The 13,294-nt window shown below is 43.5% G+C and overlaps 2 protein-coding genes across 9 annotated transcripts in view; one reads left to right on the forward strand and one right to left on the reverse strand.

Annotated features, from left to right (window-relative positions):
• Nucleotides 1-39: 39 nt before the first annotated feature.
• LOC109879972 (protein SCO2 homolog, mitochondrial-like) lies at nt 40-1,810 on the reverse strand. The gene is made up of 2 exons (XM_020472181.2): nt 1,751-1,810; nt 40-1,238 (listed from the first exon to the last, which is right to left on the reverse strand). The coding sequence occupies exon 2, from the start codon at nt 1,220-1,222 to the stop codon at nt 266-268; it is 957 nt and encodes a 318-aa protein (XP_020327770.1). The 5' UTR covers nt 1,223-1,238; nt 1,751-1,810; the 3' UTR covers nt 40-265.
• Nucleotides 1,811-9,216: 7,406 nt separating this feature from the next.
• The window catches only part of LOC109879991 (coiled-coil domain-containing protein 136-like), a 53,945-nt gene continuing 49,867 nt past the window's right edge, over nt 9,217-13,294 (forward strand). For 3 of the 8 annotated variants that reach the window (XR_004210989.1, XM_020472210.2, XM_031831811.1), the window contains exons 1-2: nt 9,403-9,654; nt 10,416-10,691. Coding sequence is in view for 6 of the 8 variants with exons in the window: in XM_020472210.2 (XP_020327799.2) it covers nt 10,640-10,691 (52 nt within the window). In the remaining 2 variants the exon portion in view is untranslated. Of the gene's footprint in view, nt 9,334-9,402; nt 9,655-10,415; nt 10,692-13,294 lie in introns of those variants that run through there. The other 5 variants (XR_004210990.1, XM_031831807.1, XM_031831809.1 and 2 more) reach the window with 3 other exon arrangements.

Consider the following 13,294-nt stretch of genomic DNA (forward strand, 5'->3'; position numbering starts at 1 on the left):
CTAATGATTGCCGTGCCATTGACAAAAGACTAGTATAAAGACAATTTCACATCCATATCATTATTGTTGGACAAAAACAACTTATTGCACACACAGAATCAGCATAGCCTCGATGAAGTGTCCATATTGTTGTGGTTCAGTCGGGTCTGGGAATACTTTACCACGGCCTAATTTCTGATGGAGATTATCTGGACTGGGTTCAGTTTAAGTGCGACATACCATGGGTCTTTGATACAGTCTTGTTGGTGTGGTTACCGTCATTCACTCAGAGTTTGACGTAGCTCTTCATATGGTTCCTGACGCTCTCAGCAATCTGCACGTCGTCCTTCATCCTGTTGTAATAGTCCAGGAACAGCCCATCTGGGTTGACCAGGTAGATGAGGATGGTGTGGTCCACTATATAGTCCCCGTCCTCATCCTTAGGTCCAGGGCTGGCGTACACCCTGTAGTCCTTCCCCGCCACCTTCACCTCCTCTGGGGTACCCGTCAGGCCGATCAGCCGGGGGTGGAAGTCCTTTACGTACCTCTCCAGGGCCGCCACGTTGTCTCGTTCCGGGTCGACCGTCACAAACAGCGGTTGGACCGCGGGGAGAGACCGGTCCTTGTCCAGGGCGCTGACCACAGCAGATACCTTATCCAGCTCTTCGGGGCAGATGTCAGGGCAGTGGGTGAAGCCAAAGTAGAGGAGCACCCAGCTACCCAGGAAGTCTCTCTTGGTCCTGCGGTGCCCCCTGTGGTCGAGGAGGCTGAAGTCTCCCTGGCCCAGGGCCACCTTTTTCAACTGCTCTATACGCTGCATTCGGTGATTTTGCTGCTTCTCGTTACGCACGTACCACCAGGTGCCAAGCAGACCCCCGCCGAACAGCAGGGTGACCACCAGACGCGTTCGCAACCTGATCTTGGCTGTGGAGGTGTTGGGTCCCTGGGAGAGGGTGACCCTCTGGGTGAAAAGGGGGAGGGAGAGAAGGCCACGGGAACTCCCCAGTGTCTGCTGTGGGTGTGTAAAAGGCCCATACGGGCCTGTCCTATGTTTAGGGGTATGGTGTCCACAGAGTGGTGCCTGTGAGGAGAGCCACACCCTCTCGGGGTGGTGTGTGGAGCCAGAAGTCTGTTGGACTGTTGAAGACCTCACGGTGCATCTCAGGAATCTCCCAGACGTAGCATGGAGGTCACCCCCTATGAAGCCTACAAGTCCCAGCATCCTTCTCTCCAGACACAGCATACTTCCCACAGAAAACCTTGAGGGGTTGAGAATAAAGGGTTGTCTAGTCACCGCAGCCACAGTCATAAACTGTCTATTTCTACAATTTATCTTCTTGAAATGTGAGTGTTAAACCTAACCACATTTTTAATGCATTTTTTAAGATGGAGCCAATTTTGACTTTGTGGCTGTGGTAAAAGTGAGAATGTAAGCAAGCTGTTCAGTCTAATAACACCACAGGATTTAGCTTTGTAATTGTCCTGACCCTGTCAAACCATACCACAATCATCAGCAACACAGCACTACCACAAAGACAATACAGGGTTAGAAACTGTGACTAGTAGGCGACTCAAGCTAAACTGCACCATTCTTATGTCCAGCTTGAGTGGCTAGCTATCTGGCTAAGCCTACAAGCTACCTGGTTTAGATGCAGACGTTTTTATGAGCAATGACTGAGCTCTTTAAATTAGTCATGCTTTCATACAACATGCAGGTTATCTTATAATATCCCATTATGATGGCAAAATGGATAACAGCTAGGCTAGCTACCTCAACTTCCTGGCTGGTCGACCTTTACATGCACACACTGCTCGTGTGATGCTGCTGTTACATGACCACCTTCTTTTCAGATATGTATATTCGACAATACCGCTATGTAATAAATAACAAAACAAAAACCACTATTATGAACAAGGCAACAATTGTTAAATGTGTTTGACAATTGTGTTGTTACAAAAGAGTTAGAACAATTGTCTTTTACATGTTGAAGTCACATCGGCAGATTCGTGTATATCTCTGTGTCCTAGACTTTCCAATAGGTGGTGCTGTTGTCTCTCCTACATGCTGCGGAGTTCACCAGAGTTCAAATGTATATGAATTTCTTCAGTTTAGCTTCTTTCTTTTACGTGTAGGTAATTTGTTGGTTCTGGATATCAAATGATTTCATCAGACATTTCTGCATGGTTAGATACTTCCATGGTTCAAGAGATCATGGGAAAAGGGAACAGATAAAAGCAACAACAAAAAAAGATAAAAATATCAAACATAGGCTCTGAAAAGGTAGGATCCATTCTATTTATCTTGCAACCTGCTCCCTCTCTCCAATCTTACTCCATTATTGATCTGATAATGAAGGCCTACACAGCAATTTGGGTTTGGGGTAAATCCATCCCAATCAATGAAAGACAATGTTTATTTTTCTTTTTACCCGGCCACAGATTATAGACTTGATCTCTATGCACTGGTGTAGCTTGTGATTTTGATAGGGAAATCATTGATTCACTTCAGCCACTTCCAGTGTTTTTCCATTCTAATAGTAATGGTGTGTTTTTATACCACGGTGTGAACGTTTGTGCGTGCACCAGTGAATGAGTCATATTATATATACTGTCCATAATGTCTATACACACCATCATATACATATACTGTATATTTAAATTTCTGGACTTTTTGTTAAAAAAAATGTTTTACCTTTATTTAACTAGGCAAGTCAGTTAAGAACAAATTCTTATTTTCAATGACGGCCTAGGAACAGTGGGTTAACTGCCTGTTCAGGGGCAGAACGACAGATTTGTACCTTGTCAGCTCGAGGATTTGAACTTGCAACCCTTCGGTTACTAGTCCAACGCTCTAACTACTAGGCTCCGACATTGCTCGTTAGAATATTTACATATTTCTTAATTCCTTTATTTTTCTTTTGGGGTTTTGTTTTGTGTTGTTAGGTATTACTGCACTGTTGGAGAACGGATCGTAATCATTTAGTTTCACCCGCGATAACATCTGCTATGCGACCAATAACATTTTATTATTATAGAGTTACTCTCTCTTTCTTTCTTCTTATAAGAGGTCGGCAGGCAATATGTGGTATAGCTGCATAGTTGTAATGCAATGAATGTGGTGCTTCTACACCTGCATTGCTTGCTGTTTGGGGTTTTAGGCTGGGTTTCTGTACAGCACTTTGAGATATCAGCTGATGTACGAAGGGCTATATAAATCAATTTGATTTGATTTGATTATGTTGCACTGTTATTAGTGTGCTGCTTTAAATGTTAATGTTATTCAGGGAGCTCTGCCTTGGTCTCTGGGGCAGAAACACACACACACACATACTTAAACACACTCACACAATGAACAAAAGCAGCCCAGACTCCCTACTAGAGCATCAACCACCCAAACTATAGATGAGACAAACTACAGCCATGAGGACCAGTGTTAGCCCAGACCCAAAAACGTGTGTGTGTGTATCTGCTGTCTCCTAGCCAAAGGTGAAAACAGCTTAGATAAATCCCTTCACCCTAATCTCCTGCCCACCCATGTCCCTCCCACTACAGCTCTGCACTCAACAGACATCTCTTATCTAACTGTCTCCAGTTGTTTTCAACAGCTCAGATCATTTACATGTTATTTTATTTAAAGTGATATTACAGTGCTTTGGAGACTTTTTGTGACATTCAAGTTTAAAATGTACCTCTTAATGTCCTGTGAGCTCACCATTAGGAAACAGGGGGTGTGGCGGTATTGTATGTAAACACAACTGGACTAGTCTGTTCTGTTTTAGTTTGGAAAATGAAGTCAGATCTGGCTTTTAGAAGTCAATGTAGGTGCTAGTGTGTGGGTTCGGTATTGTCTGTGTGTGCGTGCGTGCGTGCTGTGCATGTGCATGTGTGTGTTCTGGCCCTGCTGTGTTGACAGTAATAGGCAGGCTCCCTATTCCAGACCACTGTGGTCACTGTGGAACAAGAACAGTAATTACATCTCTCTTCCTCTTCAATCCTTTTCCTCTCCTCTCAATCTCTCAATCTCTCTCTCCCTCTCTTCATCAACACTATCCCTGACTCAACCACCTCATCTCACTTTCTTGCTCCTTCTCTCTTTCTATCAGTAAATACTCCTTTCCTTGCCTCCCCATTTTTCTTCTTAATTTTTCTTTCATTGACTCTCTCTCTCTCTCTCTCTCAGTGTAAAACATAAGTTTCTCCCTGTCTATGGTTTCCATATTTAATTAATATGCTGAACAGACTACAGGGCTGCAGTATCCAGGTCATTTCACAGTCTGTTTCGCACTCCCCTTGCGCTAAACTTGCTAACCATATTAGCCTATTCTCGCCAGAGAAGCCAAGCCACATCACCTCGCTCCCCCTATGCCTCTCAACATGGCTGGACCTGGAGGAGCAGCTGTAGGGGTCAGGGCGCCTCTCCTTTCTCCAGATCTGGGTGTGGCCAGGTCCGCTGCTTCTCTCTCTGGAGGAAGAGGAGGAGGCAGAAAGGGGGACGCTGCCATTCTGAGGGGCCTCCATGTTGGGCTCCCGCACGTCTACTAGCACGTAATACTGGATGTCCTTCAGCTCCAGGCAGTCTTTGGCAGACTGGTCCCTTGGTCTGGAGAGGACAGAGGGAGGACATCCAGGCTTCAGGCACCTCCCCACACCTGAAGGCCCAAATGACGTCCTCTCGTTCTTCACGACGTGGACAGCTGAGGGCAGCAAGCCAGGGCGAAGCGGGATGTTTTTAATTTTTTCCCTGATAAACATGCAGAAACCTTTTGTTTTGTTTGCCAGTGTTTTCCTTCCCCTTAAGTGCACTAGATGTTCTGTAAATGGATTTGGGCTGAAAAGGCCCACGCCATAAATAAATCAGAAAAGAAAATGCATTTCTGGGCCAGTTGATATTATTATTGTGTTATGAACAACAATGCTTTAATCAACAACAGCAGGCAGCACAGCAGGCCTTGGCTAGGCTACTACCCTTTCTTTCTGTGGCACTAAAGTTTTCATACACAGTGTTGACTGTTTTTCATCAACGGGAAAGGAAAAAATAGAGGTCTGGGTTAAATTTCCACTACAAATAAATTAATATAAAGATGAACATTTGTTTGGGTTACCTTGACTGATCACTCTGCAAGTGTAGGGAGAAAATCGGCACACCTGTGCTAAAAGCCTACCACACCTGAATAAATTAACCTTCTGAATAGAGCAAAGACATTATCAATATCTTTTGGTCTTTATACGCAAGTGTGACTCCAAAAGTGGGCACAGTTGAGAAGTTAAATATACCCTAAGCAGGAAATTTGTTGAAACAAAACGAATAGGTTAGGCTACTGTCCCACCTTTTGACGCATAAGAACAAGTTGTAGGCATAGGCAGAGCCATGTATTTAGAAAGTAAGGGCCAATGCAGTTTCTGCTTCATTTTTCTCAGAAAATTGATTTTTTTTCAGATTTTTCAGGCCATCACCCCTACATCCTACTACGTATCCAGGTTCTTTTTGTTGTTACAGGTGCTGGAGTGATAGGTGAAATCATCTGGAGGAAGAGGAGGAGGCAGAAAGGGGGACACTAGCATTCTGAGGGGCCTCCATGTTGGACTCCCGCACGTCCACTAGCACGTAATACTGGATGTCCTTAAGCTCCAGGCAGTCTTTGGCAGACTGGTCCCTTGGTCTGGAGAGGACAGAGGGAGGACATCCAGGCTTCAGGCACCACACCAGAAGGCCCAAATGACCTCCTCTCGTTCTTCACAACGTGGACAGCTGAGGGCAGCAAGCCAGGGTGAAGCGGGATGTTTTCTGTGTTTTCAAAATAAGACAGACTAAACTATTATATATATATATATATAAAACATATATATTTTTTATATTGACTTCCATTTTTTCACAGACAAACTTTACTTTTTTAAGTAAAAAAGCCTTACCTATCTCACCCAGCATTTTCTGGATCCTAGTCAAATGCTGGGAAGATTTCTTAAGAGACATTGTAATACTTACACATGTTTACTCTATGATTTCAGTTTGTGTTATGAAGTTTAGGGTGTCTTTTTTGGTGAAAAGCGCATTTGAGCATTCTGTTACCCGGCATATACACTGTCAAAATTCTAGAATATCACAGGACTTTATTTATGATGTTATCGCCATTTTCAGCAGAAATACAATGGTTGTATCAGTGTTCCTAGATGTAACAATTAATGACGATTATGATGCTTTAGCCTACAGCAGGTATCAGGTAGCCTAGCGGATAGAACCATTGGGCCAGTAACTGAAAGGTTGATGGGTTCAAATCCCTGCGCCGGCTAATTGAAAAATCTGTTGACGTGCCCTTGAGCAAGGCACTTAACTCTAATTGCTCCAGGGATGCTGTCGATAATGGTGGATCTCTGACCCCACTCTTCGAGGGTGTCTCTGGAGGAGTAGGGATATGCAAAAAAAACATCTCCAAGTTGTACATGTGTGAAATAGAACTATTGTCAGGCTTAGGCCTATAATGTAATGCAGTTAAGTTGTTTGTGCTTTCAAATAATATTACACAATGGACATTCATGCTAATGCGGTGTAGCCAATAGGACAGGGTTGCTCTGCTCTGTAAAAAGTGTGTGTAGTTTGGTTTGTGTTGACTCTCTTACCCTCAATAAGGAGAGTGAGCTAATGCTCTTTGGAGGGGAGATGGGAAGGGAACGCCACACGCACTCACACATATTTGGTAACATTCTATGACAAGATTTATAGTGTGTTATGACACTAACTAAAAGCGTCCATAATTCTCCATTCTCATAAGTGGTTACATTAGGGCTCCCGAGTGGCGCAGCAGTCTAAGGCACTGCATCACAGTGCTAGAGGCGTCACTACAGACCCTGGTTTGATTCCAGGCTGTATCACAACCGGCCGTGACTGGGAGTCCCATAGGGCGGTGCACAACTAGCCAAGCGTTGGGGTAGGCCGTCATTGTAAATAAGAATTTGTTCTTAACTGACTTGCCTGGTTAAATAAATTAAATAAAAACACAATACTCTGTATGATGTTTTATGGATTATGAACTAAAATGACCTATAAGACTATAGTGCATAATGTATTATAGCCATGCTGGTTTAAAACACAGAACATCTACTTATAACACACATTAGGCCAACCAAATATTTTTCCCCGTTTTTTCACTGCAAGAACCTCCTTAAGGTACAATAATATTTCTTCACCTCACTATGGTACTAAGGCATATTAATATGGATATGTAGTATGGAAACAGTGTTGTAATGACACTTCTGTTGATCCCAACTCTGGCCCAGCTGTGTCTTAACAAGATCACAATGTCTTTCCGACAGAGTGCTCTGCCTGGCGCCCAGGGCAACCACGCTCCATCTGGGAATACCCAGTTTCACTCTCTCCCATGCTAACTGGGGCACCTGACTGTAAACTGTTGCATGTGTTTTGAGATGGAGCAAATCTGTCAGCTGCTCTTATGGCTGGTTGGAAAGAGGAAACAAAAAACAATTAGGGCTTATGCCTTTTTTACGGTGTTTTCTCCGATCCACAACTTCTTTTTACCAAATGGACTTGCACATTGTGTACGCCCGGAGTGTTTGTGTGTGTGTGTTATCTACACCCTGGCTTCATGGCAATGAACACACTCAATTGTCATGCCTGTTTAAATGTGAATGCCTGTGTTACCCAGAGAAGTGATGACAGGAGAGACTGGGAGATCCAGTCTTAGCCCATGGCAAGGTTAGGGCAGTGATGAGAGGAGAGACGGGCAGATCCTGTCTTAGCCCACAGCAAGGTTAGGCTAGTTTTCACAGCCTGCTTGTCTTCTTGTCTTTATACCAGTGTGTGTTTATGTTAGTTTGTGTGTGTGTGTGTGTATCCATGTGTGTTAATAGACTGTACGTCCCCACTTACCTCCTGATGATGGTAGCATGGCATTCATAGCATCTCCCATATGATAGCACACAGCAGAAACCTCCACTCCTTGCGTCACGGTGGTGGGAGCAAAACCTATATGTGTTGCTAGCTTATTCAATTCTACTTATGCAATTTGTCATAATTCTGGGTATACTCCCTTCCCTCTTCCTTTCAGACAGTAGTGTTCTTTCTCTCTCTGGTCCTCAGAAAGCCTGCCTTATATAACTTCTGCTGCAGTGTTGCACAGCGATGCACAGAGGATCAGTCACACTCACTCACTGTAGTCAGGTTTACTGATTCACTGTCTGATCGAGAGGACCCACAGGGCAGAGGACACCAGGGTGTTCTGGTAAAGATGAAAAATCCTTCAAAGTCAACTTTGAACTTTTGTAGTCTTTCCTGAAACTTTCATCATTGGCTAGTAAGGACCATCTATTACAACTAATTTAGATATTGAGGTGTAACTGTTAAGAATGTTTCACTTATGTCGGTAGTTTTGTTTTCAGCTTGAACAATTTGCATCTAGCCTATTTAATGTGATGCGGACCAGTGGATGTGGTTGCCTAGCAACCCCATACGCCTCGAGTTGTGTGATGCTCTGATCTCGTCGCAGTTCCATTTTTATAACGAGAGGCCTGCTTGTTGTGAGTCATTGTGTATTGTGAAGTGTTACTCAGTTTGTTACTTCATGGCCTTTGTGCTCACAATGACAACATGTCAAAGCTGAGAGCACATAATAAATAGTTACATCTGTTGACAATAATCAGCACTGACAAATAGGCTACTTTGGTTACATTTGATGCCATTCTGATAGTCATGAATGTGAACGGGTCTTGCAACACAAAGGAGAAAACCATTCCATGGCTTGCAGAACGACAGATACCATAATTATTTAAATGTCATTTTTTTTGTTATCGTATTGTTTTGACAATATCACAATATTATTTTTGCGCTAGTTGGCTTTACCTTCACCAAAACTTCAATACTTTTCCTTCATAGCTTGTCCTCCATCTTCTTTTTTAAAAGGGAGCCAATTTGTTTTCAGCAATTTTATTCCCATGACTGATCAAAATTCGTAATGAATAGTTTGAGAATAATCAGCATTGACAAGTAGCCTATTTTAGTTCCATTTGATGCCATTCTGATAGTCATGAATATTAAAGGTTATATTATATAAGGTTATATTACAAAATGCTGTTCGCAGAATGACAGATACCATAAACCTGTACATATTTCCCCCGCAGTGTTTCATGTCCCTCTGAAGGTACACGGCAGCTGTGAGAAGCCACAAGAGTCCTCCCTCATCAGTCTCTCCCCCAGTACCTGTCCTCAGTGCAGCGAAGGGTTAAATCACTCACGTCATAAGTTCATTGTGTATTCATGACATACAATCTGGGCTCTCTCGTCAGGTTGGATGACTGGATGAAACTAGCTGTGTTTGTTGATCACAGCTGACGGGTCAACAGCAGGTAAGGGAAGGGTTAAGCCGTTTTAATCTGTAAGGAAAGATATATGGGGAGGATAGAAGGAGACGGAATTAATCAGACAGCGGTATTTAGTATGAGAACCTTTACTAATGAGGCCTGCGTAGTTAACACAACGAGAAAAGAGAATCGGAGGGAGAGAGAGAGTGTGTGTGTGTGTGTGTGTGTGTGTGTGTGTGTGTGTGTGTGTGTGAGAGAGAGGGGATGGAGGGAGGGAGGAGTGAACGACAGACGGGAAATGAATCGCAAGCTGCAGGAGAATAGGTTGTCAGCATCCAGAGCTCCAAGGTCTGACTCTCATTAAAGGTAAATGCAGTGTGTGTGTGTCTATATTTACCTGATATTTGCACTTACAGATACGTGTGCTAGATGGAGAAAGGAATGCCTTTGATTTGACCCGTGTGGTTAAATCAGCAGAAAGAGCAGGTAGAGGGAAAGAGAAAGGGAGAGGTAAAACGAGAGAAGGGATACAAAGCATTAGCATCAAACGTGCTTCAAACCCAGACTGAGACGGGAGAGAAACCAGTAGAGGGACCAACTGTGCAAATGAGAGTGAGAGAATTGGTCAGTGGTAGAGAGAGAGCGAGAGAGCGAGAGCGAGAGAGAGAGAGAGAGAGAGAGAGAGAGAGAGAGAGAGAGAGAAAAGGACAGGAAAGGGTTATAGAATAACAGCTCAAGTAAAAAGAAGACAGAAGTGCAGTATCAAAACAAAAGGAGGTCTAGAGAGTGAATTGTGTAGTATCTGAGTGAGTTTGAGAGAGAGCTGTAGTGTTTGTCTCTTTGTTGCATGCATCTCAGACTGCGGTCCCTCGCTCAGTTTGTCTCTTTGTTGCATGCGTCTCAGACTGTGGTCCCTCGCTCAGTTTGTCTCTTTGTTGCATGCGTCTCAGACTGTGGTCCCTCGCTCAGTTTGTCTCTTTGTTGCATGCATCTCAGACTGCGGTCCCTCGCTCAGTTTGTCTCTTTGTTGCATGCGTCTCAGACTGTGGTCCCTCGCTCAGTTTGTCTCTTTGTTGCATGCGTCTCAGACTGTGGTCCCTCACTCAGTTTGTCTCTTTGCTCTCCAGCGTCTGTGTGTCTCTCTCACCTCCAGGATGGAGGGGCTGCTGCGGCTGAGTCTACCCGGAGCTTGAGGAGCCTTCCTGGGCTTCGTCTGCGTCATCTTCCCCCTGTCTCTCTCTGCCCTGGTCCCCCTATACTCATCCATCACTCGACCTCTGCAGTACAAGAGAGCATCTGGACCCACACGACACCTCCCCCTAATCCCCCACACTGAGTTGCCAGGGCAACCATGGACGGACTACACCTGCCACCGGTCATCGAGGAGGTCATGGACCCTGCAGGTTAGTGTGTGTGTTTGTTTGTGTGTATGTTTGTGTGTGTGCTTATCACACAATGTGTGTGTTGTTTATATGCCTGTGTGTGTGCATTGCCTACCAATGACTCCGTGAATGTCTACACAAAATGTTGTGTTCGTGAGTGTGTGAGCCATAAATGGTCTACCAGTGTATGTGTGTGTGTGTGTGTCTGTTTGTGTGTCTGGGTGTTTGTGTTAGCCAGTCAGCGAGGCCTGTGTTTACCAGAACAGACGGATTAACAGAGAGATCCAGGCAGGCTTCATTTCAGAGGGAGGGAGAGACAGCCTGCCAGCCTTCCATAGTGACACTACTCAGGGACGTCATCCAACAGAGACCGTAAGCTAGCTGGATCACAGAGCTCTGTGAATATTACATTCATAAACTCTTAATATGAATCAAGTATTGGATTTACACATCCAAATATAAATGCTGATGCTGGCTAAATAGTCAATCATCAGAACAATAGGAATTCTGTATACATTCTTTCAGCGATCAGATCCCCAGGGGTTTTCCTGGCATTAATGATGTTGGACATTCAGCCTATGTATTTGTTTTGTAACCTATGACCTCTGTTGTGAATCCTTTATGATAACTAGCCTATGTACGGTGTATGACTGACCGTTGGTCCACAGGTTAAGTTTGGCCATTGAGCCGATTACTACATGCTCTATGCAGACGCAAGATTTGGAGTGTTGCAATGTTTTTCGTTACAAAAGGGGCCTTGTAAATACACTCTGACATTCAACATACCTTTTTACTACCTGAAAGGTTTTGCCGCTTGGTTTCTTGATCTGATCTATATGCTACATAGGCTATTCATCAAAGTAGCCTATTTCGCATTGATAACCAAATATAATCTCAGTAACTGTTCAGACAGTAAACCAAACAACAAGAATCCCCCGAACAAGGTATTTTGTTTAGAACTAGTGATATAGGCTATTGTGAAATGGTAGAACCTGCTGTAGGCAAGTGGCTAGCCATGTGCTTTTTTCTCCCTGACCAAAACATGATAACGTTTTATTTTTAGCTGATGGAAATGAATACACAAGCAGCCTATCAAACTGGAATAATGTTTTAGGTTACACCAGCAAGTATAAATATATTTATAAAATTATAAATTATAAAAATTATAAAATTATTGTTATAAAGATTATTTCACATGGAGATGTGGGAAGCTGAAAAGGCTAGCCAGCTCGCTATGTTTTTAGCAAGGCTAAAACCAGCTAGCCAGGCTGCCACATAACTACTACTAGCAAGGAAAAGCGACTCTTCCTTGCTTTAACTAAATGAAAAGACAAAAATGAAAAACGTTGCTATCGCCCCCTTGCAAATGGGAGAGGGACCGTGGACGACATCATGTTACCAAAAGGTATCCTCTACTCCAGAAATCCCACTCCAACGATGCACATAGATCAACAGAGGGAAGCTTGTAGTAACCTTAATATAAGCCATGGTCTGATCACACGTATGGTTCCTTATGTTAATTATCCAAGACATACTGTATTTGAGGGGAGAGTGTGAGGTGTGCAGTGGGTGGTTAAAGCAGGTATAATGTTGTAGTTTTAACAGGTGTAGGTGAGACGGTGTTGTAGTTTTAACAGGTGTAGGTGAGACAGTGTTGTAGTTTTAACAGGTGTAGGTGAGACAGTGTTGTAGTTTTAACAGGTGTAGATGAGACGGTGTTGTAGTTTTAACAGGTGTAGGTGAGACGGTGTTGTAGTTTTAACAGGTGTAGGTGAGACAGTGTTGTAGTTTTAACAGGTGTAGCAGAGACGGTGTTGTAGTTTTAACAGGTGTAGGTGAGACGGTGTTGTAGTTTTAACAGGTGTAGGAGAGACGGTGTTGTAGTTTTAACAGGTGTAGGTGAGACGGTGTTGTAGTTTTAACAGGTGTAGGTGAGACAGTGTTGTAGTTTTAACAGGTGTAGGTGATACAGTGTTGTAGTTTTAACAGGTGTAGGTGAGACGGTGTTGTAGTTTTAACAGGTGTAGGAGAGACGGTGTTGTAGTTTTAACAGGTGTAGGTGAGACAATGTTGTAGTTTTAACAGGTGTAGGAGAGACGGTGTTGTAGTTTTAACAGGTGTAGGTGAGACAGTGTTGTAGTTTTTACAGGTGTAGGTGAGACAGTGTTGTAGTTTTAACAGGTGTAGGTGAGACGGTGTTGTAGTTTTAAAAGGTGTAGGAGAGACAGTGTTGTAGTTTTAACAGGTGTAGGTGAGACGGTGTTGTAGTTTTAACAGGTGTAGGTGAGACAGTGTTGTAGTTTTAACAGGTGTAGGTGAGACAGTGTTGTAGTTTTAACAGGTGTAGGTGAGACGGTGTTGTAGTTTTAACAGGTGTAGGTGAGACGGTGTTGTAGTTTTAACAGGTGTAGGTGAGACAGTGTTGTAGTTTTAACAGGTGTAGCAGAGACGGTGTTGTAGTTTTAACAGGTGTAGGTGAGACGGTGTTGTAGTTTTAACAGGTGTAGGAGAGACGGTGTTGTAGTTTTAACAGGTGTAGGTGAGACGGTGTTGTAGTTTTAACAGGTGTAGGTGAGACAGTGTTGTACTTTTAACAGGTGTAGGTGAGACAGTGTTGTACTTTT

Source organism: Oncorhynchus kisutch, linkage group LG9, assembly GCF_002021735.2.
Source record: "Oncorhynchus kisutch isolate 150728-3 linkage group LG9, Okis_V2, whole genome shotgun sequence".
Lineage (NCBI taxonomy): Eukaryota > Metazoa > Chordata > Actinopteri > Salmoniformes > Salmonidae > Oncorhynchus > Oncorhynchus kisutch.